Source organism: Misgurnus anguillicaudatus, chromosome 13 (assembly GCF_027580225.2).
Source record: "Misgurnus anguillicaudatus chromosome 13, ASM2758022v2, whole genome shotgun sequence".
NCBI lineage: Eukaryota > Metazoa > Chordata > Actinopteri > Cypriniformes > Cobitidae > Misgurnus > Misgurnus anguillicaudatus.
In genome coordinates, this window is record NC_073349.2 from 15325371 (window position 1) to 15352491 (window position 27121).

At 37.6% G+C, this 27121-nt stretch overlaps 2 protein-coding genes and 2 non-coding genes across 4 annotated transcripts in view; 1 reads left to right on the forward strand and 3 right to left on the reverse strand.

Annotated features, from left to right (window-relative positions):
• Positions 1–326: 326 nt before the first annotated feature.
• On the reverse strand, positions 327–2398 carry rpl10 (ribosomal protein L10). The gene is made up of 6 exons (XM_055187487.2): positions 2296–2398; positions 1809–1867; positions 1373–1480; positions 1025–1163; positions 639–801; positions 327–556 (listed from the first exon to the last, which is right to left on the reverse strand). Exons 1-6 carry the CDS (start codon positions 2316–2318, stop codon positions 401–403), a joined length of 648 nt encoding a protein of 215 aa, XP_055043462.1. The 5' UTR covers positions 2319–2398; the 3' UTR covers positions 327–400.
• On the reverse strand, positions 861–994 carry LOC129431554 (small nucleolar RNA SNORA70). Its single transcript, XR_008639878.1, has one exon. It is a non-coding gene; the product is annotated as a small nucleolar RNA SNORA70 (small nucleolar RNA).
• Positions 1608–1741, reverse strand: LOC129431553 (small nucleolar RNA SNORA70). The gene has a single exon (XR_008639877.2). It is a non-coding gene; the product is annotated as a small nucleolar RNA SNORA70 (small nucleolar RNA).
• Positions 2399–20914: 18516 nt separating the features above from the next.
• flna (filamin A, alpha (actin binding protein 280)) overlaps positions 20915–27121 on the forward strand; it is a 36989-nt gene continuing 30782 nt past the window's right edge. Inside the window, exons 1-2 of the mRNA XM_073875141.1 lie at positions 20915–21110; positions 24024–24492. Coding sequence (XP_073731242.1) covers positions 24113–24492 — 380 coding nt within the window. The 5' untranslated portion in view covers positions 20915–21110; positions 24024–24112. The remainder of the gene's footprint in view (positions 21111–24023; positions 24493–27121) is intronic.

The window sequence follows — 27121 nt, forward strand, 5'->3', positions numbered from 1 at the left end:
TTTTTGCTCAAATTTGGAAACATTGTAGGGAAGTGAAACAACATCTGAAGTATCTGATGTCTCAAACAAAACCATAACCACCACATTAAGTTTGTATATCACTTTTTTACTTGCAAGGTGCAACCACCATTCCTCTGTGCCAGTGCTCTTAAAATCATATCTTGAAATAACTCCCTATATCCATGTTTTCATTTTTTTTTATATTTCTATGGGTTTCATAGTTCCAATCCAATTACACCATATTTTCCTTCAGTTACCAACAACTGCAAAACTTTTTCCAACTGCATAAGAGACCGCAGTAACCTATGAGAAAAAAAGCACCAAGATTGTAAATCAGATGGACTTTATTTGACATCATTGGAGCCTTAATTCACACAGATGCATATACGGTCTGTGGTCCTTAGTTGGCGTAGATGGCCTTCCAGCGACTCAGAGGTCCACGGTTTGGGATGTACTTCACCCCACAACCATCAGGAATCACACGCTTCTCTGCCAGCATTTCATCAAAGTCAGTGGCATTGAACTTTGTGAATCCATACTTCTTGGAGATGTGGATCTAAAATGGAAATACAGAAAAATCTTTAATCTGCCAGTCCTGCTTTGAGTTTTTTAAACACAAACTAGCATCATATCCGTACCTTCTGACGGCCTGGGAACTTGAACTTGGCTCTCCTCAGAGCCTCGATCACGTGTTCCTTGTTACTGGCCTTTGTGCGCACAGACATGATCACCTGGCCAATGCGCACACGAGCCACTGTGCCCTGGGGCTTTCCGAAAGCACCACGCATTCCAGTCTGGAGCCTGCAGAAATGACCATGTGGGTTAACTTACAAAAACACAAACAAGTCTCATTAAAAATAAGTTGTATCAATGGTCCCTTAAAGGGCCTGGCACTGCCCAGCCAGGATCATACACAACCAAAGATTTACTGTCTGCAGCTTTTGCACACCAGAAAAGTACGAACAACATGACTGGTCGGCTTAATAAACTGCAGGTAAACATTACAAACCGAATGCAAGCTCACCTATCAGCTCCAGCACAGGATAACATTTTGTTGATGCGGATAACATGGAAGGGGTGCAGGCGCACACGGATGTGGAAACCATCTTTACCGCAGGTCTTCACCATGTACTTGTTAGCACAGATACGGGCAGCCTCGAGAGCTAAAGAACGAATGAGATTAGTGAAATATAAATTTGCATGAGTAAATGCATTGATAAACATTTGTGATTTTTGTATCTACTTTTGACTTTTCACTTTTTTACAGGGTTTTTACCATGATGCCACCATTGTCAATGCAAATATTGACAGAAATCAGTAGGGTGAAGGTTCAAAGTCCCATTCAAAAATTGGATGAAAACCCTCCTCTCACCTTCACTGGACAGCTGCTCATATTCATCAGACACCATGTGACCGCACAGAGGGAACTCATCCACCTTAGCCTTCTTCCTGCCCAAGTCGAAGATCCTGATCTTGGGATCTGTTTTTTAGGAGAAACACAGGAAAAATTAAACTCCTGACAATTTCACTGAAAATGTAAACATGCCCTATGTTCATAAAATACATCTCTGGAAGATCAAGCATCCAATAAGATGTAAAAGTAGAGGATCTGTCTCAATGGTCCCTTAAAGGGCCTGGCACTACCCAGCCAGGATCATACACAACCAAAGATTTACTGTCTGCAGCTTTTGCACACCAGAAAAGTACAGATGACAAGACCGGTCGGCTTAATAAACTGCAGGGAAAACTTTTGTTTAACTGGGAATTAGATATGAATGTAAATTATGAATATGAAATTGACTACTTACCAGGCACACCTCGACAGAAACGGGATTTGGGGTAAGGCTTGTTTTTACAATAGCGGTAGCTGCAAAAGATGGTTGACATATTTAGTGAAGACTCGGTATTAACCCTTACATTACAATGTTAAATCGCTCTTTCCATGCTAAATAACTTACATCTCACACTAACGTTTTAATCTAAACACAACTGTGTCTATAAAGTTTATTAAAGTACAATCTACTAGGCTTTCTGCAACTATAATTTGGCGTAAATGTTTTAACATCACCGCTAAACCGGGATGCTAAGTTGCTAGCTAACTTAAACATTTCACATTGTAAACTCCACAGGCACGTGCCAAAGCATAGAAAATTGAATATTTTGTATTTTATTAAAGGTCATATCGTGAAGTACTATGCACTCGTGTAGGATCAGTACACTGTCACACGGCACATGGTTAGCGGGCCCTGCCATTTTCAGTACGGTAGTTCTTAAAGCATCGAATTCATAACTTACCAACGGGCTGGACGGCGGCCCATGGTTGCGATCTGTAATATACACAATAAAAATAATTTTAAGAAGTGGAATGTGTGTATTTAAACGGGTTAATATTGTGATTTTTGAGAAATCGGGAGAGAGCGGCACAACGCGCTTCTACCACGCACTCACCTAATGGAGGAAAGGAAGAAAAATGTATTTCCGCTGCGTAATATGCGCCGAGTGCGATTACATCCGGTGTAGTCTACGTGAATTATTTATGCTTCGATTACAAAGCTGGGTTATGTTATATTTCTTTAAAGCAAAATAATAAATAGAACAATTTTTATTTAATTTAATAAAATCATGAGGTTTAGTGATTAAGGTTTATCCGTCAGTGTTCTTTTACACCAGAAGCGGAAGTGTAGTTTTTGAGCTCACTTATACTGCTGGGACTTGTAGTCCATATGAATGCGCTTTGGTTGGGTTGTGCAATATAACATGCAAAAAATGTCAAAATCATTTGTTCTCGATACTTTCACATTAGAACAACAATACATCGGCTCTCAATACATTTTTTTAAATTTTAGATTTGTTTAAGAACTGACAGATGTTTTTACTCTGTCTCAGAACCTTTTTTGTTATCTGCCAACTTCCCGTTTACTTTTTGCTATTTCTTTTGCTATCTTAACAAGATAAAAATATTATAAACCACTACTTTATATTATATGAAAATAATTCATATAAATGAATTCTGACGTAATTTCATAATTTTTTTTCATTATTTGGTAATATAATTTAATCATAATAAAGAAAAACAAAATTGTCTATTTAAAATACATGAAACGCTTGCTACATTAATTAGGATTAAAAGCCTACTGTTTATTGTTTACAATAAAACAGTCCTAAAGAACACACTTTTGAAGAAACAACAACCATAAAGGAAATCTACACATTAAATCACTGTCAGTCAGTCTTATTAGATGACACAAGAGGGCGACAAAGACCTACTTAATAAAATAGATCGGTCGTTCCATTAACTTCCAAAGGAAAGCGCTGTTGCTTTGAAATCATATTCTTCAAGGGCCTGATGTGGTACTGAAAACCCTACTCAACCCTCTTTATTTTTTGTAGGGTAATGACCTCATATCTCTGAACTGTGGATAATGAGGAACAAATGCTGGGGCCGGTCATTGTAACCCATAGAATCAAAAAAGTTTGTTTTTGGTCAATGTAGAAAATTACACAACATCACAAACATCTTGTTCCTGCCCTACCATTTGAAGGAAACGCAGGACTTGGTGGCATACTGTAGAGTTATCCATTATGCACAAGATCAATAGATGTAGATTAGATTGTGTTTCCACTTCAGGCCTTCAGACCTATTTTTAACAATTCATGAAAGCATCCAGCCTATCGGAGCTGAAGCCAAAGCTCTATAAACAATCTGAACATTTCACCTCAGCATATTCCTCTCTGCATTTCCTCAACTAACTGGGGCCAGTAAACATTCTTACCTTAGATGGGGTTGTGCACAAGTCAGGCTATGTGAAATTTGCCACCCTGTGCAGTTATTCATTTCTCAAAACACCTGTTTCAGTCTGTTTCAGTAAGTTACATTTGTATTGTAAGGGCCGACTTCAGGCATTGAAAACATATGTTACACAATGCAATTATAACGCAGGCATGTTTTCCATTTTTATTGTAGATGTTCAGATGTTTTTCACAAGGTAACCACTCTGGTTTAGATATAGCAATATGAAAATTGGTCCCTAACTGGTATAAAAAAAAATCTTGTTTTGCACCCTTTGTGTTTTTTTCAGTTGACCCAATTCAAGCAATTTTCTTTGTTTATAAATAAGTTCTTAGGGTTGACCGATGCCTTTAGTGGTTCAATTTATTTGCATATAAATATATACATATATAAGTAATAGTTGTGATTATGGCGATGGTCTTTACTTATGGTAAATTCACAGATACTATATAAAGGGTCTTGTTTCTTGTAAGAGAACCACAAACTAGGTGTTGGTCTTCAGTTACCACACCCAAAGCTTTCACACATCAGTTTGTAGAAGAGATGCACGGACTGACACAAGCAAGGCACAAGCGTTTACTCAAAAGAGCATGAGAATGGGTTTTCACATGCCATTGTGATTTGGCTTTGCACGGGTCCTGCGCAGTCTGCATGTGTAGTTATGCAACAGTGCTCTTGCGAATGCATGCACGTCTATGGTTTGAGTGCATACAGGTATCTGTGCTTTCAAATGTGGTGGGTGGAGAAGCATTTGAATATGGACAAAATTAGAAACATTTAAAAAACAGGATGGGAGGATAATAAAGAGGAATTAAAAATGATTTTAAACAAAAGGGAAACTACATTGGGTTGGGTCGGCGGTGGTCATCGTGTCTTTATATCATTGTGTAAAAGCAAATGAAGGCAAAATTGGATGTTAAGCCATTAAGTTGCTTGGGAAAGTCATCTTATTCTGACATCCATTGTAATATCTCTCTTTATTCAAAATAATTTGTGTTTACGTTGTGGTGGTTGATATGTCTTGAAGATATCCAGATACGATTTTTTAGTTACAATACAATTAAATGCAATACATTTTTACAAGAGAAAGTCTCTATGTTGTATTTTAGAGAAGAGAGAGGGTCTGGTTTATGTCAGGTGCGTAGTAACTCTTTCAAACCGTCCTCCAGAGAGCAAACCTATTTGATTTGACTTTATTTTGTTGTATAAATATATATATAATCTTATGTTGTGAGAAAAATAACGTTTAAGTCTAATGAATAAGTAACTTTCCGGTGCAACATTACAGTATGGTCATCTTGGTTTAGAGATATTTCAAGAATTCAAAGTCAAGGTCACTTATAGGGGCGTTTCCTGAACAGGGTTTAGACTAGGCCTTAGTTATATTTGGACATTTAAGTAGTTTTTATAAACAAAAAACAATACTGGTGTGTATCCTGAGACAAAACAATGATATATGTTAAGATATTATGTTAGATGTTTTTAAATTAAGGCAGATCAAACATGCATTTTAGTCGGATACTATAAGCCTTGTGCGGGAAACTGCCCCCCACTTGTTTAATACATTTGTGCTCAGATATGGTCAGACTGAGCTTGGAGAAAGACACAACTATGTTCATTAAATAAACCTCATTTCTTATCATCTCTTCATTTCCTGCATCAGTGTGTTGGCTAGATGAGATAGCTTGCAACACAGTTTACTAGCTTTAAAGGTAAACACCACAGTTTTTTTATATTTTACTATGTTTTTACCTCAACTTAGATGAATTAATACACACATCATTTTTTAATGCGTACACTTAATCTTTGTATAGCGCGTCATGAATGTGTTAGCATTTAGCCTAGCCCCATTCATTCCTATGGCTCCAAACAGGGATGAATTTAGAAGCCACCAAACACTTCCATGTTTTCCCTATTTGGAGACTGTTGCATGGGTGGTTGCACGAGTAGGTGTGGTGGCACAGAATAAAACGTGGCGATTTTTTTAAGCAGATAAAAAATGGGAACTATATTCTATGGCGGAAGAGCACTTAGTTTGCAGTACTTTGACCTCACTCAGTCGCAGTAACATCACACTCCCCCTCTCGCTCAAACTTCCGTCAATATTACTGCGCCCGAGGTCGAAGTGCTGCAAACTAAGTGCTCCTCCGCCATACAATATAGTTCTTAAAATTCCCCACGTTTTGTTTTACTTTGTGTCACCATACTTACTCGTGTAACTACTCATGTAACAGTCTGTATCCTCTTATAGAACGGCTGAAATTCCACAATTGGGCGTATTTGTTCCTCAGACGTTGCACAATAAACATAACATCCGAATATATTCATTATAAATCGTGAATGAAAAGTGAGATTTGAACGAATGTCCGTTAGTGAACTAATTGTATAAAGTATTTATATCGTAATTCGGTCAGAAACATCAAGATGAACAAATCGTTTTGGATTAAAAGGCTTGGATATTCCATTTCCTTGGACTTTTGGGGATTTATGAACAATTTGTTTTGGACAATTTCACCGAAGCGGATAAAGGGAAGATTTTGAAGGTAAGTAAATATCCTAAATTGGCGCCGCCCGGTTCAGGTAACTAACAAATAGATTACAGTTTTATGACTGCTATAAATCATATTATGCTTTGTGTGTGCGCTTAATGGAATCCCGAAAGTCTAAGCCTTTAAACGATGTGCCACATGACCGTATATTTTGAAGATTTAATGATTCAAAGTTACAATGAAGTTTATGCAGCCTCACGTGAAAGGGAGGGGGTGTGCCGTTTACAGCACAGTGATCCTTATTAGGTTAAATAGGGAAAACATGGAAGTGTTTGGTGGCTTCTAAATTCATCCCTGTTTGGATCCTAATGAATGGGGTTAGGCTAAATGCTAACACATTCACTACGCACTGTACAAAGATTAAGTGCATGCATTGAAAAAAGATAAGTATGTATTAATTAGTCTAAGCTGACGTAAGAATATAGTAAAATATTGAAAAACTGTGGTGTTTACCTTTAAAAATCAGACAAAATCTTATATTTCCAAGTGAAGTAGAAACATTAAATATAAAAAGGAATGCTATTTAAGCTTTTATAAAACAGAGTGCAAAATGTCTTTATAAAAGACTAGGGTTTAGATTAATCCAGGACTAGGCCTTAGTCATATTATGTAGTTTTTACAAACATACCTTACAAAAAACAATACAGCTGTGCATCTTGAGACAAAATAATGGCACTTATATACATATTTTAAGATATGTCAGTGCAAGATGTTTTTAAATTAAGACAGCATTTTAAACATGCATTTTAGTCTGGGACTAGGGTAAGCCCTGTTGGGAAACCGCCCAAATGTCTTAAAATTTAAAAAGTGTAATATACTATATTAATAAGGTTTTGAGGCATTGACTTTTCAATTCCTTTTTTTTTTTTTAAAGAGACAATCATATTGTTACCTTGGCAATGGAAAATTTGATGAGCTGGCACAGAGCACCATGGTATCACCTTAAACAGGAAGTGTAAACATAATCCGTCGCTATGGTGATGACCACTGGTTTGTAAATAACAAAAAGCCCACAGACACATTCTGTAATATGTCATAACGTTCTGTAGATATCACCAAATACTGAAGAATTCCCTGCACACCCCTAACTTCTTCTCTAAGTTTGCTGATGTGAAGAGAACTGCTCAACTTGTTAGTACAGGCTTAGACTTCAATGTCAACTACCACAGTCATGAGATCATACAATACCGGTGTCATTTAAAACACAGACAGTATAGAGAGTAAATACTGTATAGGCTATAGAGATGTTGACTGTATATATTTTATGTGTGTGCATGTCTTAAAGTGAAAGAAAGAATCAACGTATCACAATTACAGGGCGGTCCAGAGAGATCTGGGTTATCATTGTTAGTGCCTTGTTTGAGATATTCAGGAAATTGTGAAATTTGGAGCATTGATCCCAGTTGCACAATGACTTCACATGTCTTCCCTGAACTTTCTTGTGGTCAGTATTTCCTTAATAAGAAAGGTTTACTTTGTAGTAAGTATTTGTGAAGTTAAAACATAAAACTATTTGTTGCTATGATATCATTTTGCATATGGATTATTTTTAGACTTATAAACATTAAAACCACATACAACCAAAGAGATGTTTTGTTTTACTATCATGCTGAAAACATGCAATTATTTTTACAGGCATTTTTATTGGCCTAATGATATTTTCTAGCCCCCTTTTGCCCATAAGTTTAACCTGTTTTTCCTTTTTGAAGGAAATTGTTGAAAGTAACTGTAGGCGATTTTCACAATGTAGATAACATTTGGTGCCCACCGCCTCTGTTGACGGGAGGCAGACGGTCGTCTATGGGGCCCACATGTGGCATACCATATAAACAAACACTGTCAGGATTGCCATCTTTGACTCGGGGGTGACATCATTATTTATCTGTTTTAAACATCTGCTTTGGTTATTAAGTCCAGATGTATGTATAAAAAGGGTGTCCCTGCTTCATGCAGCTCATTATAGTGTGTGTACATGTGGTCTATAATGGGTTATGTTATTGTTGCCTCCAGCCATGATCTTGATTTATCATAATGAGATGAATTTTTAAAGCGCATCACAAACATGATTATTTGTTCAGATGTCATTTCCCACCTGTGCATATTAGCACGCATATCCTTTGCATTCCAGTGTCATTGTGTAAAGTATGGAGACTGTCTCTGTAGTCTTGCAATAAGTGAAACAGACAAGAATGAGAGAGATCCATCATTCATGGCTGCTATGTTCTTTTAGCCTCCTCCACATTCCTCTTCCCAAATAAGGATAAAGTCGCTGACAATTTCTCTCTTTGGCCTTTTCTTGCTTGTTCTTTTTCTTCTCTTTGTCACTATAGTATAGTGACAAAGAGAAGAAAAAGAACAAGCAAGAAAAGGCCAAAGAGACTATAGTGACTATACTTTTTCATTTTTAAGGACATCATTTTCTGAAATGCAGCAGCTGATGCTACTAAAGTCTTAGTAATACCAAACTTTGGTGTTCACCCCCCTTGTAATATTTCACTTATTGGTTACAATCTTTCACATGACCTTACTCAATTTTAAAGATATCAAGATTATATTTTCACATAATGTTCTTGATTTATGTACAAAATAGTAAATCACAAAAGAATGACTGATGTGTCACATTCATGAAATACATGGCATTATAAAGTAGCCTATACACTTAAAAAAGGCCAAACATGTGCATGTCTTAGTTCATTCATAGCATTCTGATTGCATGAACGTGAACACACATTGACTTATTTATATTGACTTAATACCGCCTTTAATTGGAAAATGATGTGCATGTAAACACGACCATTGTGGCCCATGTATATTTGTGTAGTGGCTGCAGCTGATGTTGTTGATGCTGTTTCTTATTAGGGGAGCGTGTGTGCAGCGAGGCATCACAAGGAGAATATTTTTGTTATTCCTCCGAGGGTTGGATGCGAAGTTCAGCATGTCGTGGCAAAGCAGTGAATACGGAGGGGGCTTCTGAGGTCCTAATCCTGGATTTGCAGGGCTACGCAGTTTGCTGAAGCCCTGCCAGAGTCTTGAAGTATAAATCTCTAGATGTATGTTATAGGGAGGAAGCTTTTCTCATCCACCAATTTTATTAGCTTTAAATAGCGTGACATTAAAATTAGAGGTCTACACACATTTTGAATATCTGTGTGTGTCGCAAATAGCCTTGATTCAGATTCACCATAGCTGTATCAACTAGTCAGACATTTTTAACCCTTTTTCCGGGAATACATTCCACTATTAGTCTGAGGATCCACAGCATGAAAAAGGCCATTAAAGGTGATACTCCAGTCAAATTTCAAAATTGCCCCATGATTTACTCACCCTTAAGTGATCCGAAACACATACGTCCATTATCTTTCAGACTAGCACATTTGGAGTTATTTTTGTAAATGTTCTTGCTCTACCAAGCTTTAAAATGGGATAAAACACTGATTAGGGAACAACTTCTGACTTTAAAGGTCCCATGTCACAAGACTTTTTTAAGATGTCAAATCTTTTGTGTCCACAGAGTATGTATGTGAAGTTCTAGCTCAAAATACCATATAGATAATTTATTATAGCATGTTAAAATTGCCACTTTGTAGGAGCGACCAATAATGTCCCGTTTTTGGATGTGTCCTTTAAAATGCAAATGAGCTGATATCTGCACTAAATGGCAGTGTCGTGGTTGGATAGTGCAGATTAAGGGGCGGTATTATCAATTTCTGACATCGCAAGGGAAGCCAAATTTCAATGACCAATATTTTTACATGTTTGCAAGGAATGGTTTACCAAAACTAAGTTACTGGGTTGATCATTTTCACATTTTATAGGTTGATAGAAGTACTGGGGACCCAGTTATAGCACTATAAAACTCAGATTTTCATGATATGTCCTCTTTAAACCCCAAAAAAGTGCATTCATCCTTCCCAGAAGTAATCCACATGGCTCCAATAGGTTAATAAAGCTCTTCTACAGTCAAAGATGCAGTTGTTACCGGAGGCTATTTATTACATTTTATAAAGTTTAAAATATGGATATTTTTCTGATACAATATCGCATTGATTACCCACAAAATACCTTTATTAACCCCTTGGAGCCGTCTCCTAAGAGTTTTTTTCAACCCCTAGGGAGTAAGCTGACATTAGCTTAACTTAGCACCCTCTTCTATACGTTACATTATAATTACATTCGCTAGTACAGTTTAATCTTAGCTGCTGTACTCTGCTGCTTATGTTGTCCACCAATTTTTCTGTGTTTTTTCCTGCATTTATTAATGTAAAGCTGCTTTGATACAATTAAACAACATTGTGAATGGGCGCTATATATAAAATTGAATTGAAATAGAATTGGATAAAACTGATTTCTGTTATAAGCTTGGAAAAGAAAGGACATTTACCAAAATAACTCCAAATGTGTTCGTCTGAAAGATGATGGATGTATGTACAGTGTTGCTTTTTGGCAGCCGTTTTAGTTTTAGTCTTTTGGACGAAAATGCTTTTTAGTTTTAGTCACATTTTAGTCACTTATAAACTAGATAGTTTTAGTCAAGTTTTAGTCGACGAAAACACAAAAAGGTTTTAGTTAAATTTTAGTCGATGAAAACGCAAAAAGGTTTTAGTCAAGTTTAAGTCAATTTTAGTAAAAAAGTAGTCTTTAACAAATTCATTTAGGTAAAAAAATGTGGTGTATTTAATACTATTAAAATGTTCATTAAGGTTGTCCCTCAGGGCTTACCGTTGTTTTAGTCGGTGTGCCTTCTGCGCATATCATAACCAAAAAGTTGAGCCTAATATACCCTCATGTTTAGTTTGTGTGTTACACTGAGACCTCGCTTATAAAGTTGAGAAACGCGTGCCTTGCATTGTTATTTAAATACACCACAAAAAGTATTGAAAATGGGCTTAGGTTTGACAAGTAGATACATGTAAAACCTTAAGCTTACCATGAAATGTGTCACAAGCCGATTGTCAAGTAAAACTAAATGTATATGATATGTTAACAGCGTGACTTGTTAGTTACCTTTAAAAATATTAGCGTGATGAGCCTTCAGGTGCCGCTTGAGGTTGGTGGTATTCTTCCCACCTAGTTTGTGGCCACATTTACCGTCGTCTCCCAATACGCATTCCGTTTTTCTTTCTGATGGATTATACTGAAAGTATGTCCATAAATCATCTTGTCGTTTCCGTTTATTGGCGTCACCGCCACGGTCCTTCGAACTCGCAGCGTTGCTGATACTTTTTAGCTAAAAACAGACAGATTTCACGCAAAATAGGCAAAAATGACATGCATTGTGAACGTCAGACTTATAATCATTTTCGTTCCGTCTCGTCTCGTCAACAAAAACGCGAAAGTGTCTCGTCATGTTTTCGTCACCTTAGAGACATTTTTAGCTAGTCATCGTCACATTAGCGTCATAAAAAAGGTGCGTCAACGAAATCATTCCGTTATCGTCATCTTTGACGAAAGAACACTGCGTATGTATCTCCGATTGCTTGAGGGTGAGTACAACATGGGGTCATTTTGATATTTGGCTGGAGTATCCCTTTAAATTTTGGAGTATCTCTTTAAATTCTTTAATAAAGCTGAAGTTGAGCATGAACAACCAAATTCCTTCACAGTTCAGCAGACATCAGGCCTCCTTCTTCATTGCAATTATCAGGCCCACCCAGCCCTACTTTGCTGGGGATCATCATTCTTTATGTCTGGGCAAATAAATGATGCAACTTGCAGTCTGCCAATCCAGCAGAAGGGAAATTTTACCGCTTCTGGTCATAATGTTTATACAGCTTTTATGTGATTTTGTGATTTTACGGCTTCTGAGGGGTGGCTCAATAATCTAAGTCCAAGAGTTGCTCATGATGAAGAGTTGTTTAGTTCACTGAAAGACCCCCCACCCTTTCTCTCTCTCTCTTTCTTTCTCTCTCTCTCTCTCTCTCTCTCTCTCTCTGCTTACCATATATGGCTGTGTTTGTGCTGAGAGAAAAAGTGTGTATCACTGTGTCCAGTTGTAACTGCACAATTTGTGTGACTTTGTCCTGAGCCTCTAAATATAAATCTGTAAATCAGTCTCAGTGGGTTTGCGGGTGCATTGACTTATTTAAGCAAATGTAGCGAATGAGAAAGGAAAAGCCGAAACGATCATTATGTCCGATTATTGACAGGAGAATCATCGGCTCAGATTCATTGTTTACCCAGTTGGCTAACCTTTTTAAGACATCATACGAACTTAGCCACTGATAAAATGAATGTAACACTATTTCACAACACAAGCAATTATTGGATTCCCTATTCGACCACACTCAGTTTACAACACTACATACAGAGAAAAACAAATGTACAAATCTGAGTTAACCAAATGCTGCCAGCTCATTGTTTTGTATGAAAACATCTGCATGAATTGTGATTTGAAATGCCCTGGAAGGCAGGGTGTGACGTAATGTGCGATTTGTCAAGCATGCTTGTCTATGCCTGTATCTGACAACATTCTTAATATGGTCAGACTTCCCACTTGTTGGAATGAGTAAGTGAGTCAAAGTGAGAGAGAGAGAGAGAGAGAGAGAGAGAGAAAACACAAGAAAAAGAGGTGTAATCAATGAGACTTAAAGAAGGACATTTTCAGTGTTTTGTAAACACACCCCTATTCATTATAACACAGTGTGATGCCTTTCATTTCCGATTCTCAGACTTCATCAGTACGGCTCTGCAGTTTATTGTATTACACTGACCCATGTGCCTACAAGCTCTCTGAGCGAGTCTTAACATCTCCCTTAGCAACTAAACAAACAGTACGAGTATGAATAATCACCGCACGCAGCTGATGTACACTCACTTCTAGAGAAAACTAAAAGGTGCATCAGTCTGTCTGGCTGGCACTAATGCATCAGTCTGTCTTTAGTGTATAATGTGAATATAATAGGCCATGCCCACTTTCTGTGACTACCCCATTTCACCATCATCATGTTCTTGTGTAAACTAAATTCTCCTCAGGGGTGAATATTCATTTGCATTTCATTCATCATTGCATTTCTTTTCACATCACTGGTGGATGAATAACAGCTGTCTGAAGGAGATATCCTGAGATAAGGTGGAGTTCCTGTAACTGCAATGATGAAATTGCAGCAGATTATGGGGCATCAGAGTACCAAAACAAAGCTGTAGATTGACTGCACAGAAACCCCCAGCCTATCATCAGATCCGAGGACTAAATTCTCCAAACAGGATAAACTGGAAGCCAATCGCTATTCTTTGGCAGTGATGCCTGGATGAAAATAATCAACGAAAACCACAACGTCCAAAAAATGAGCTGCAACATCCACAACACCTCAGAGCATTCCTTGTACAAGGTTGTAAGAGACTCTTTTCTACAAAAACAGGCTCAGGAAGGAGGCAATTGACCAATTCTCTAATGTTGTTTATTTCATGAACCTTTGGAAAAGACAATGTGCTCGACACATCTGGTCCTCCCCAGACTCACCATCAGGCAGTAGTTACATCAAGTTGCAGGTGCCCCAAAATAATGCCAAATTAGACCTACATGAACTAAAATGCAGCTTCAAGCTTGTTTATTCCTAGTCCAGACTTGTTTGCTCCAGTTTTTATTCAGGAAAGGAGGAGGCAAAAACATTATCATCATAACAATCAGGATTGGAAATGTTGTTCTTTTTTATTCACGGTAAAAGGTGAAACGTTTGATCAACTTAATGCTACGTACACACCAAACGCGTAGAATCACGTTACTCGCGGGGATTCAACTTTGTGTCATGCGAATTTTTCACTTGAGCTGAATATTTTCAATTTGCGCGAAGGCGCTTTTGATGGGGCTTTCACATAGGATGCGGTGTGTGCTATGACAGTGGTTTTCAAACTGGGGGCCGGGGCCGCGAGATGGTGCCAGGGGGGCCCCAGTTTTATAACATTTTATGAAATACATTAATTTACCTAAAAAAATAGGCTACTTACCAAAAGCACTACTTTTTTGTATAATTTTATGTTTTTTTTTATTAAAATGTTGAATTTTAGAACAGTTTTTTGTAATAAATTTTCTTTGGTGGGTCCGCAAAGAAATGCACCGTACACAAGGGGGGCCGCACGCTGAAAAAGTGCTATGAAACCCATTCATTTCAATGGCTTGCGCCGCAAAGGACGGTTTGTTGTTGCGTTGAGCAAAGCTTGCGCTCATGCTGCGGTCAAAGTACAAAATAGTTTAACTTTTGCGCTGCCCTCGGTGACGATTATCCGCACGGCCAATAGAAGCGCGGCCAACAGAAACGCGGCAATGGACGAAAAGCTTGCACTATGTGACGGAATTCCTGGAGCTTTATAATACAAGTTTACGCTCCTACAGAGACATCGGAGGGAAAGCTGTGTCATGGAAACACAATTCAAGTTGGCATGTCAGGTGTGTTTTAAGTCCGGTAGCTTGTTGTAGGTAGGCACTAGGCAGCTTAAGTTACGTGAAATGGAGACGGGCAACATAAGCGTCTGTATTCCTCATCTGCTATTTAACCCAAATATAAATACTGTAGTAATTTATAGTAAAGGTGGGAAAACAATCAAATGACTTAATGTTTAAAACTCCAACTGAACATTTTGAAAACTCTGCCTACTTTGGTATTGGCTGTGCTAAACCCAGCGGCGAGCGCAGCGCACACAGCGTCCTCTGTGAAACCCGCATCAGACGAATAGCGCGTGTTTTCGCGGCAATCGCGCAGCCCAAATCGCGTCATTCACATCGCCCCACGCGAGGACGCATCTGATGCATGCGTTTTTGCATTGTCTTTATATGCAATCTACTCTAAATGCAAATCGTTGAACTCGCGTGATGTGTATACCCACTTTAGGTTTTAAGGTGAATAAACTTAATCGTTTTAGGTGTTACCAACTGAAGTAAATTTTTAAGTTGAACCAGCTTTTTTTTACTTTTTACAGTGTAATATGATCATATAATTGATTTTTTGTTTAATTTTTTTTATACTCCGAACCCGGATGTCCTGCAGATGCCTTTCTACTTTTAAATCCAAAACAAGATAGCTTTATGTCAGGATGACACCCGGAGCTGCAAGGAATTTTAAGGAGAGGAACATGTCTTTATAAGTTGGGGGCTGTCCCCGACTGATGCATTGCATTAACACAGATCATGTGAAGAGAGAATACAGTTAAGTGTTTTTGCTCCTGTAGTTTGTTTTCCATATAGCTCAATGGTAGAGCATTGTGTTAGCAGTGCAAAAGGTCATGGGTTTGTTTGAACCTATGCTGATAAAAAATGTATACCTTGTAATGCATTGTATGTCGATTTGAATAAAAACATTTATTAAATGCATGGATGTAATGTTATAATTTTACTATATCTGGGATCAAAAGTGCACAGATTTAGAGTGTATGCTGTTGTATTTAAATTTTTTTTAACATGAATTCATTCATATTCTTGTACATTTGATATTTAAGTTAATACTTTTAGAGCTTGAAAATCTTTTGATTGTCGTTGACCAACTTCAATAAATTCTGCAAGCATTTCCCTAATAAAATTTGCCTGTAAAAGGAGTTTTGTGCTTTTTTATAGCGTTTTGGTGTTCATCAAAACAATCCAAATTGATCAGGATCTAATAGATTAATATTATACTGAACAACAAATACTGAAAGGTGCATTCCTGTGGCACCCGTTTCTTGGTCTCAGTTAAGAGTGTAGTAGACTCGTTTTGAACACACTTATCTGTGTGAAGAAAATAATTCTGAGAAAGAGCAAAAAAATATTTTTTACTTTATATTTGTAATACATTTGTGTCCTTTATCAACATTAATGTAAGTGATGCAGATCCTCTGAAATTCAGAAAAAACCCTCCTCTGTGAAGTCATATGTGATAGACAGATCAAAGTGTAAACTGGGCCATAGTGATTAAATGTGCAGTCTTGAATCTGCAGCTGTACCTTCTAGTTGACCTGTATTACACTGACCACAGTACTTTCCAGTGGATGACCAGTGCCAAGAATATCAATCCTATTCGATATAATGTTTCCTTATACTGTAACGCTCTGGTATTTCGGTGTGTGCACTTGAACCACATTGTGCCTGAGGGGCCATAATGACTTTCATGTATGACATTCAGTGAACCATAAAGCTGCTTTGGTTTCTGTGATATGCAGAGAGAAAAACACAGAAAAAAGAATCAGAGCTGGAGTTGATGTCACACATTACACACTATAGAGATTTAGACTCTGACTCACTCTGCTGTAATATCCTCTCAAACTGTTACAGATGGTACCAACTCTCTTAATGCTTTCAGACGTGTTTGATGTTGGTGTCTGTATTGTGTGTGTGTGTTCCTACATTAGGGTTCGCCAAGCTTAATAATTTAATGCCAGTAGGAGATCAATTGACTATCATTGCTGTTCTATGATCAACTCAAGATTAACTTGTAACATTTCACAAAATGTTTTTATTTATCAAAAGAATTATACGGGAAAACAAACAAATGTGCATTCAAATATGTGACCCTGCCGAAATCCAGGTCACATAATCTCAGCTATTATTCAGTTATTATGATTTCAATGTTTGACATGACCTTACTAATTCAATATTAAAGATATCAATTATATATTTCACAGTATGTTATTATATATTATGTATTAGTTAATGTAGAAGTCAATGCAAGTCCATTGAACCTACTTTTTAAAGTTTTGACTTGTGATTCAAACTTGACATAACTTAGAAAAACAAGTAACAAGTAAGTAAGTAAAGAATAATTGACGACGGGCTGTTGATTATAAGAAAATAATGCACACCCAAGGTGGTGCTCCGCTTCGCGTCGTGCCGTTACACAGGGGGTGCATTATTTTCGAATAATTCAAAGGACCAGAGTCAATTATTCCGCTTATACAACGATTACCAAAACCATTGCTCTGGTGCCTATTTTTAAGACATTTGACAAGTTAGGTGTGCGGTTTACAAAAAAAATAATCAACACCCACGGAACATTTCTCAGCCAATCAGAATAAAGCATTCAACAGCCCTGTGGTATAACATAAAAATATATGTTGATTTGATATCATTTTATACATTGTTCATATTTTAGGAGTTGTACAAAGTGAATCAAACAAATGCATGCGATTAATATAAAAATAAATACAATAAAACATCTCCCTAACCTCAACGTCACAGGGGCGAAAGCAAACCGTACGAATGGGGTTGTACGAATTAATATGAATTAGCCACCTTGTAAAATACATACAAATATTATGCTGTGTGCAAACCAAAAATGATCAGGCTGATTTTGGGCCAACTTCCCCCCTTCCGACAATCCTATGTCTAGTGATGGTCACTTTCGAAGCACTGCTTCATGAAGTTTCGAAACTTTTACGAATCTTTTGTTTCGAATCATTGGTTTCAAACTGGCCAAGTCACGTGATTTTAGCAAACGAGGATTCATTACGTCATAACTGTTTTGACGTTTTGAAAATATGATGATTTACCACTAGGGGGAGTTGTAAAAAGTGTAAACTTTTTGGACAGAACTGCTTTTAAACAATATTGACCAGCAGGTGTCGCCAGCGTGTGTGGTGTTTCAAACGCTTAGAAAAACTTAATCCATTTTCGAAGCAATTGGTTCAACTGCACAAAGTGAAGTTGATGCAAAGTGAACTTTTACAGACCATGTTCCCGCTGTCTCCATGACTTCACCCGAATCACTCCAAACACTATCGTTGAAATTTCTGCCTGCATATCATCCGCCATGCCTATTCTGAAGTCCCACGAGATTTTGCGAGATTTCCTGTGTTCACAGTCGTGACTCTATTTGAACATCTGTTCATCTGTGGTGTGCTGTCTTTGACACATAATGGCACACCACACACTATTGGAGCAAAACGGTTAAATCTAGGATTTTTTATCCTCATGTTTGGTCTATCACATTTTGAAAATCTTATAAGATGTAAAAAAATCTTTTGGTGTGTACCCAGCATTAGGCCTTCATTCTGCCAAAGCTATCCTCTTTGTTCTATCAGATATCACAGTTTAACAACAGGACCCTCTGCACACGCATTGTACTATCCATCCTTCCATAAAGAAACACGTTCCTGTGGAAAACATGCCATATCTGTCACCACAGCATCCTGTGCTGAAGAATTACACCCAAACGCAGATGGGTCATAACAGGTCTTACTCTGTCTTTCTGGCTCTTTTGCCCTCTGTAGTGTTATATATTTGTTTAAAGAACAAAAACATTCTCTTTAAAAAGCTTCTGTGCTGCTTTTATCTTGCTTTTCGTAAACATATAGACAGCTATTATTTAAAATAATTTGAATTATTTGAAAATAATGCACACCTGCGGTGTAACGGCACTCCGTTTCGTGCTACATTACCACCTTGGTGTGCATTATTTTCTTATAATTCAATGGCCCGTCATAAATTATTCCTTATGTAACTTTCCCCAAAACTGCTGACTAATAACCATTTAATTGCCATTACAGTGAAATTACTAAAGCTAAAAATAAGAGCTTATTTACAAGAAAAGATGTCAGATGCAATTAGAGGGTTTTGCATCTGAACTCTTCAATTGTCCTCATTTACTGCCAAGCACCCGTGCATGTCTAACCCTAGTTTAAGCCTGAATGTGAACCAAATGATTTCCTGTCTCATTCTTTCTCTGTAAACGTATATTTGAAAAATAAATTAGCTTTTTTTCTAAACCAATAAAACAAACAAAAATAGGAATGCAAAATAAAATATTTGTGGGATTACAATGAAAAAAATATGTAAGATGTACTTGTTCTTTTTATTGCCTTTTTTCAAAGGTCTTTACTTCCCCTTGATCTCTTTGCCTGGAACTGTACTAATTTTGTGTTTACTGTCCATAAAAACAGAGCATAATATTTTACTAGTACAAATAGACTATAGCCATGACAACATTTTTCATGAGGTAACCATATGTTGTATATTTATAAAGTGCATATGTATTTGTTTGTATAACAAGTTAAATTATAACAAGGTGCAGTGCTATATAGTTTACACAGTGTCCATTTGTCTGTGCATCTCCCTACCAAAACTATGTGCCTTCTCTTAAATTCCTTATTCAATCCAGTTTCTCCTTTTCAAATTATTCCACTAAACATATACACACATAAAATAACCAGACACTCTCAAGCATGTTAAACTGTAGGATGTTTTGTTGATTTTAATGCTCGTTTTAGCTACAACTGTAGGTGATTCCTGGTTTTTGTCATCTTGTTTTTCCATGTGGCTCTTCTCAGTTTCTCCACTATGTATCTCGCCATTTCTGAGTTATATTCAGAGCCGGATTGCAGCCAAAATATCCCTGCCTGTCTTGTCTTGATCTGTGTGGACTTAATCATACTCTGGGGAATGTAAGCAAAAGAAAACACACAATTTAAAACATTTGCACCAGCACCAAAAATTTTCACATTTTTACACCTCCACTCTTCATCTGTACAAATTGAATAAAGAGAACATTGCAAAGTTTAGGGTGATTAACAAACATTGAGTCTACACTTTATAAATTGTGTAAAGTACCGCAAAGTGTTTGCATGCCTGCATTAAAGAGGTTAGATTAGGAGATTAGATAAGGATAAGATGCACAAACCAGCAGGCCAATTTCACAACCAATGAAACAATTGCGTTTAACAAACAGCGCAGATATTTGCAGTTAGTAGAGCTTGTTTAGATGTATGTAAGATATAAAAAAAAGAAATGAGGAAAATTAATGTCAGCAGCATCAAACCCCATATGGAGCAAATGATACCTGGTCTCAGAGTGCTGGGTTTAGTTAAAGGTGTAGTGGGGGTAACATGATGTCATTCTGCCCTAAGGTTCTCTAAAAAATTGAGCTGTTACCGCTGGTCTCCTTTGTTTTCCTCTAAGGAATGAAGGACTGGGAATGTTTGCAGAAAAAGACATTTACTCTAGGGAGACTGGCTGTCTACAGCAAAGTTTATTGGTAACTAGAGAGTTATAGAGTCACATAGATAAGTCCATACAGACCAATAGAATCCAGCGAAAAGGTAAGTAACAGCAAACTTTAGCTCTATAATTATTAAAAATGACACTCTTATAGTTTTGGCTTTCTCAAGCAATCAATCATTATATTATCCAATCAGCTATTGTTCCCAAAAGAGCTAAAATAGGTATAAAAACAACACTTTGGAAATTATACCTCTCTCACACATGCAAAATTTAGGATGATCTCATCAGGAAACGGACCCTTATGACACATCTTACAATGTGCATTGGATGACATCCAGTATGCATATAGAGCAAGCTGTATTGTTAATGCATGAGACATCTTATTTCAATCCACTTTAAAAATGCAAAATTTAAGAATGTTATCCCCTCCAAATCTCTAACTAAAACTCGTGTGAAACATCTAGCTGAAGTTCTTTGCATCCCTCACAGTCAGATAGAGCAGATACAGGCACACTGAACAGAATGACATCATACCTTTAACATCTGAAGGCGCGGCCGCCGGTATTACGTCAGCATGAGACGCGCTCGCTCCAATAGACAAGTTACCCCCCTCTTTGATACTTTACCAATTAAGGTTCTAGCATTAAAGGCAGAGAGGACAGAGAAAGACAGAGAGGACCAAGGGCTGTCACCAGTGTGTTTTCTAGAGTTCAGCGAACAAGCATTCCCTCAAGGGAGACTTGTCCGGTTCGCTCCGGGAGGGTGGTACAGTACTGTGAGAGTTCTGCACAGTGATACAGTAAAGTTCACTCTCTAGTGTCACACGCAAACTTTAAAGGGATACAGGAGAGACAAGAATCCATTCAGCTATAAAGTAAGTTATACAATTTTGCGACTGAAATTTACAAGTCTGCGAGGCACGTTTTTGCTTGTATCGCATTTTTTTGGTTCTGTGAAAGCGCACTGTTAACTTTGTGCATGTTGCTATGGACAAAATACTTGTATTGAGTTTTGTGTGATCTTTCATTTAGGAAAGGGTTTTATAGTTGTATACATTCATCGAAATGTACAAGTTATGCGTAAAGAGTTTATGTATAGGTGTAGTAGCTCGTGCAGTGTAGTGTACCGTACAGTTGCTTTTACTATGCAAAGGCAAATTGTGTTGAATAGCTATGGTTATCCATATACTGTGTACATGTTAGTGCATTATGCACGACGTGTGAGGGCGTCCTGCATGGCATCACAAAGCTTTATAAACTGCAATCCGGGAATCACAGTTAAACAAACATTAAAAGTAGATTACATCAATAGCACAGGCTAAACTCTTTGGTAGATTTATGTCAAACAATCATATTTAATTATTAATAACGACGTTTAGTGCCTATAACAAAGCTGTTTACTGAAAGCTTTAAAATGTGTATGAATCTGTGTATGGATATGCTGTACAAAGGTATTGGCGCATCACTCCTGTAATCTAATTAAGGCCTCCGCACCAAATAAGGGAAAATATGGAAAAGGTCCGCTCCGCGTGCGCGCTCATCCTTTGATGTGGGAGTTGCGCGCGCCCCCCCACGTTCGAGGAGAAGCTTGCACAGAACATCGCGACCTCACCTGGGTGAGAGATTATCACAACAACCTGTGTGACTAATTTCAGTTCCTCAGTATTTGTTTATTATATTTACAACATTGGAATTATTTACAAAAAGAAAAATGGAAAAATATAAAACGCTGGTTTAGTTTCTCATTGTTCAGTATAACAGAAATAACAAAGCCACATCCTGTTAACATGATAATTTTTGCAAAAATACCCATCATGCAATTCTCCCCTCAGCGTGTGTAATCTGTGCCTTTCACTGGTGCAGAGATGATGCACAATAACCGTTTGCGGTCGACCGTCAAAATGTGGGTTTAAACTATTTGCATCGCGTGCCAACTTCACTGTTTTGACAATATACGCGTCCTCAGATGAACCCTACAATTCGGTGAATATGTTAAAGATTAACATCTCAGAAACGATTTATAACTGACAGGTCCTTTTTAACTGATTTAAAATATAAACAATGTGTATGCTAGTTCATCTGTTTAAAAGTGACTTGCTAATTGTCACTAGGTTCTAGGTAAACTAGGGTAAAGTCACTTTTAGTAAAAAAAAAATCACAGACAAATTCTGTTTATTTAACGTTAGTCAACTATCTGTACCGTAAACCCATTAGGTACTGGGGGGACTGCAATGCTTCATATTTCCTCTAGATGACGCCAAACTACAAGATGGGCTTAGACGTAACGGGCTGGAAATAAATGCCTGAATGTTTGGTCATCTTTTGTCCAACTTTTCTGAGGAACTGGTCTATTTACAGTTATTCTCCATTATGGGAATTAAATCACATGGGTCTTATAAAAAAAACAGGGCATTGGTGATGTTTGACCCCGCCTGTTAAAACCAGGGTAACAAGCATCAAAGTTTCATTTTAGCCAATAAGTTCACTTTGATTTCAATCTTACTCACTCAATATTAAACATATCAAGGTAATATTCTCACAGAGTATCTTTTACACTTTGTATGATGATTTTATGTAAAAAAAAAAAAAAACTTTCACAGGCATAAAAGTATAAATTAGTAGGACTGAGCATAATTAACCTAAATGCAGCTGATTGGTGTAGCTCAGCTCAGTGATTTTTTTTTTTTTTGGTTATGCTAAAACTGTAACGAAAACTTAAAGACCAAATCTAGCTTCAGAAAATTGAGTAAAACACTGAACAGGGCAAAAAAGAAAGTGAGTTAGCCAAAACTGAGTGGTTATGTAGATGCTTTATGGTTAGGGGGGTTTAGGGGGGGCATCAGTGGTTCATTACATGAAGGGCATTCCACAGATTCTCCTGGAGAGACAAATGCTGAAAAAATCTAAAGGGAAACATTCTTTTTAGATTGTGTCCTCACTTACTGTTTTGGCCCAGTTGCCTTATTTAGTAAAATGCTGGATAAATGCAAAACATGCCTTTGCTAAATTGGTCTGTTTTGTGACTTTCTCTTTCTAAATGGGTACAATTAGGATGGGAATTCTTCCAAAATGTTTTTAAGTACACATTAGGTATTTAAACACCTCTATAGAGACTTTTTAACTTATCTGAGCAGAAAGTTAATATAGACGCCTTATCTAACAATGTGAATATGACATACAGTGTGATTTTAATTTGCATGTATTAAAAAGATGCATAATATAAAATAACTTTAAAATGATTTTAGTAAATACTAAGTGGCTTATAATAAATCAGGTTTCTCAAACCTTATTGTGTTTCAAAGACTCTGCATCTGTTCCTGCGAGCACCGTATGTTTACCATGCTTAATGTGCTGTGAAATAACTGAAATAATGATGAATTATGACTAATGACTATGTCTTCTTGGAAGTACATGAAGAGGAAGTGTGGCATTAGGGAAGGGATGCCTGCACACTCCACCATAATACCAGTATTTAATTCTGTAATCTTTGGAGTCAAAAACTGTTTCATATTACACCCAGTATTGTGCAATATCAAAGCAGCTTTTGTGCTATCTGTCAGACAGTTTACAGATAAAACTGACTGAATGACAACGCACACTTTAATTCAGCTACTTTTTGTATAAAGGATTTATAGTGTCTAAGACGCCTTTGTGTTTATGGAAAAATGTCCAAGTATTTCAGTCAGGTAGTGATTATAAAAGAAACAATATAATTAAGTTACCACATCGGGATATATTTGAGTCTGATTTAGTAAAATACCCATTTCTCTTTATTGTACTTCTTTCAGAACTTTGGAAAGAAGAGCGCACAAATTTCTCCAGACTCCACCCAAAAACCGAGACAGCGAATTAGTGCGGGAGACCCGAGTCGATAAAAATGAGTCAACACCCACGCCTCAGCCAGTCGAGCGCCGCCGCTGCTGCTCCCCTATCCAACGCTTCTCTCGCCCAGGACAAGGACGCAGACATGCCCGCAACAGAGAAAGATCTCGCCGAGGACGCGCCATGGAAGAAGATCCAGCAAAACACATTCACGCGTTGGTGCAACGAGCATCTGAAATGTGTCAATAAGCGCATAGCGAACCTGCAGACTGACCTGAGCGATGGTCTCCGGCTTATCGCGCTTCTGGAGGTGCTCAGTCAGAAGAAGATGTTCCGCAAGTACAACCAGCGGCCCACGTTCAGACAAATGCAGCTGGAAAACGTCTCTGTGGCTTTGGAGTTCCTTGACAGGGAAAACATCAAACTGGTGTCTATAGACAGTAAGTGTGCTTTTTGAGTTCATTCCTTTTTGGACTTTTAAACTTTTCCTATGTATGAAAGTCACTGATTTAAGGAGTCCCTAACTTATAAAAAGTTTTGTGTGGGCGTTTTCCTCAGATGGATTTGTTTGTTTTTTCCCCCGTCTGCTGGATTCCCCAAATTAATATTGCCAACAAACAGGGCATGAAATTTTAGGCAGGCCATGAAATAACGGGAAAGAGTTGAAGTATGTTAATGAGGGCCTTGTTGGACACGAACTGATTTATTCACCGTTACATCATTGTTTAACGACTTAAGCTTCTGTTGTGTGGACGTTTGTAAACTGCTGCTGAGGACAGTGGTGAAAGATTTTGCTTTAGTTGCCTTGCAGTTGGTAATTTGATAAAGTTAGTAACCGCACTCCCTCCATGCAACTTTGTTAAAAGCCCAACCCTGTAACGCTTAACATCAGCTGCAGACTGTGTGGCGGATAGTTTTTAGTGACGTTTAAGTCTATATTAAGTGACATCTTGCTATTAAAGCACCAATAACACGTTTTCTACGAAAAGTTGATGCACCCGCAAGAGGAGGAGGGGGAGAATTGTTTCTCTTAATAGAAAAAAATACGTTCGGGTCCTTTGAGCGAGATTTTCATTTCGACGATGGTCGTTTGCTTTTGCCCGATATTATGCTTTACCTGTGTTTAGGCTATTGTTAAGTTACCTTTATAGCGGGGATGTTGCTTTTAGTAGGACACAATTGTACCTTGCTAATATCGATTTGTTAGGAGGACACGCCTTCCTCTAGCCTCTTTAACTGATGGGGACCACCGTTGAGTTAAAATGGCTGTTGTTTGTGATTTAAACGTCACACGTTAAACTTTGCTTGTGTTAGAGATGTACACACTGCAGATAATTAATTCAGTGCAAGTTTTGGCTGATTAATTGACTAAATTTAAGAAATAGAGCCCTGTTCTACTTCATGAAGAGCTGCGCATGCCTATCAGCGTATGACTACGAAGTATCGCGATAGCCGAGCCCCATTATACATGCTTTCGATTCGCTCTCGCGATACTTTGCAGTCATACGCAGATCGATATTTTAGTTCAAGAAAGCAGAGTGCCGTTTAAATAAGTGTTTCATTGTGTCCGTCTGATGTTAGGTTTAAAATGATAAAAAGCTGCTTTACATATGGTCCCCACTTTCAAGTTCACTCTATGCAGATTTATATGAATGAATCCCAAACGTTTTTTTATATAGCACAGTTTTAATACAACTCACGTTGTCCAAAGTGATTTACAGTCAGAAATTAAAAAAACCCTTTAAATTAAAATGTAAATAATTTTTTATGTATTTTGTTTTACAAGTCGCTTTTTCTTGTCAAATTCGTTTTTTTTTTACTTGTGTTGGTCTCTGTCTAGTTCGCTATAAAATCCAGATGTATCAATTTGTGTAAATACTTTATTGTACTACGTTAATGGTGCCCCTGTTTGTCTTTGTGTCAGGTATGTGCCAGAGTTTTGTCTCTAATGGTAAAGTTTCCCAATAAAGCCCAGAGGGTATGAATACACCTTTTTTTAGAAGTGTTGCAAGCCACAAAATATTTAGCGGCAATTGCTTTACACTCATATAGTTACTCATATAGAAACGCCTTCACCCTTACAGTTCCTAAAAGCTACCAGAGATAAAAAAAACAAGTTGTGCTGGACTCACTCATACATTACTCACACACGGATTTTGTCTGGTGCCTTACAGCAATCAATGAGGAATTTATTTACCATGCATATGAGTCAGTTGCATCCTGTACTGATGTAATTGATTTATTGGTTGCAAGGTCTGTGCTTGCCAGCCTTTGCCGTAAATGTTTAGTGCCTGAAACTCTCTTGTATTTGTGCTGATGCTCTGTCCAATGAGAACATTTACATGTATTAACACAAACAAAATTGCTGAAATATGTACCTGTGCTATGCACTCCTGTATGACTGTTTCTGCATGCAAGCTTAAAGGGGTGGTATGCATGTTTCTCTGTCAAGACAAGCCCCATATTTTACTTGTCTATACGGATATAAGGTTGCCTGATGTCATCAAAGGCAAAAGAGTGTGACAGACCCTTATCTGTTTCTTTATCTGGGTGGGGTTCATAACAACATGGAGCCACGAGACATTCTAATCCGTTTCTTCATCTGACATGTTCCTACCTAGAAATGGTCAGGATAGAACTTGAACTTAAAGGCCCGTTAATCATGTTTATGTGATGCTGCCCGGCAGATAAGTTGCAAAATAGCATTTAGGTGGGATGCTTTTAATGCCAAGTCAGAGTGGTATATCTGTATACACTTGTCAAAGTGAGCATAAAAATGTAATGATTGGTTCATAGCCTCAACATCCGTGTTGGAAACATTTTAGCTTTTGAATGTTTGGGTGGAACAAAACCATTCATTATAAAATCTATAGTTTTAAATCTTATTATTACAAGGAGAGGCATGTATTTATTCAGCAGGCTCATGGCGGATCATATGTGCCTATGCTTATCAGACCACTGGGGCTTCCTGAGGTTCCTTGTTTTGCTGGCAATGCCAGGATTTCCTGTCAATTTTCAGCCCTGTCTTAGACCGTAGCTCTGGAGTAATGGTGATCCTAAACAG

Excerpts from the sequence above, each read along its gene's own strand:
- rpl10 (XM_055187487.2), bottom strand. The coding sequence starts at position 2,318 with ATGGGCCGCCGTCCAGCCCGTTG. Across the intron at positions 1,164-1,372 it reads TGAGCAGCTGTCCAGTGAAG|CTCTCGAGGCTGCCCGTATC; the intron begins GTGAGAGGAGGG and ends TTCGTTCTTTAG. Across the intron at positions 802-1,024 it reads TCCTGTGCTGGAGCTGATAG|GCTCCAGACTGGAATGCGTG; the intron begins GTGAGCTTGCAT and ends TCATTTCTGCAG.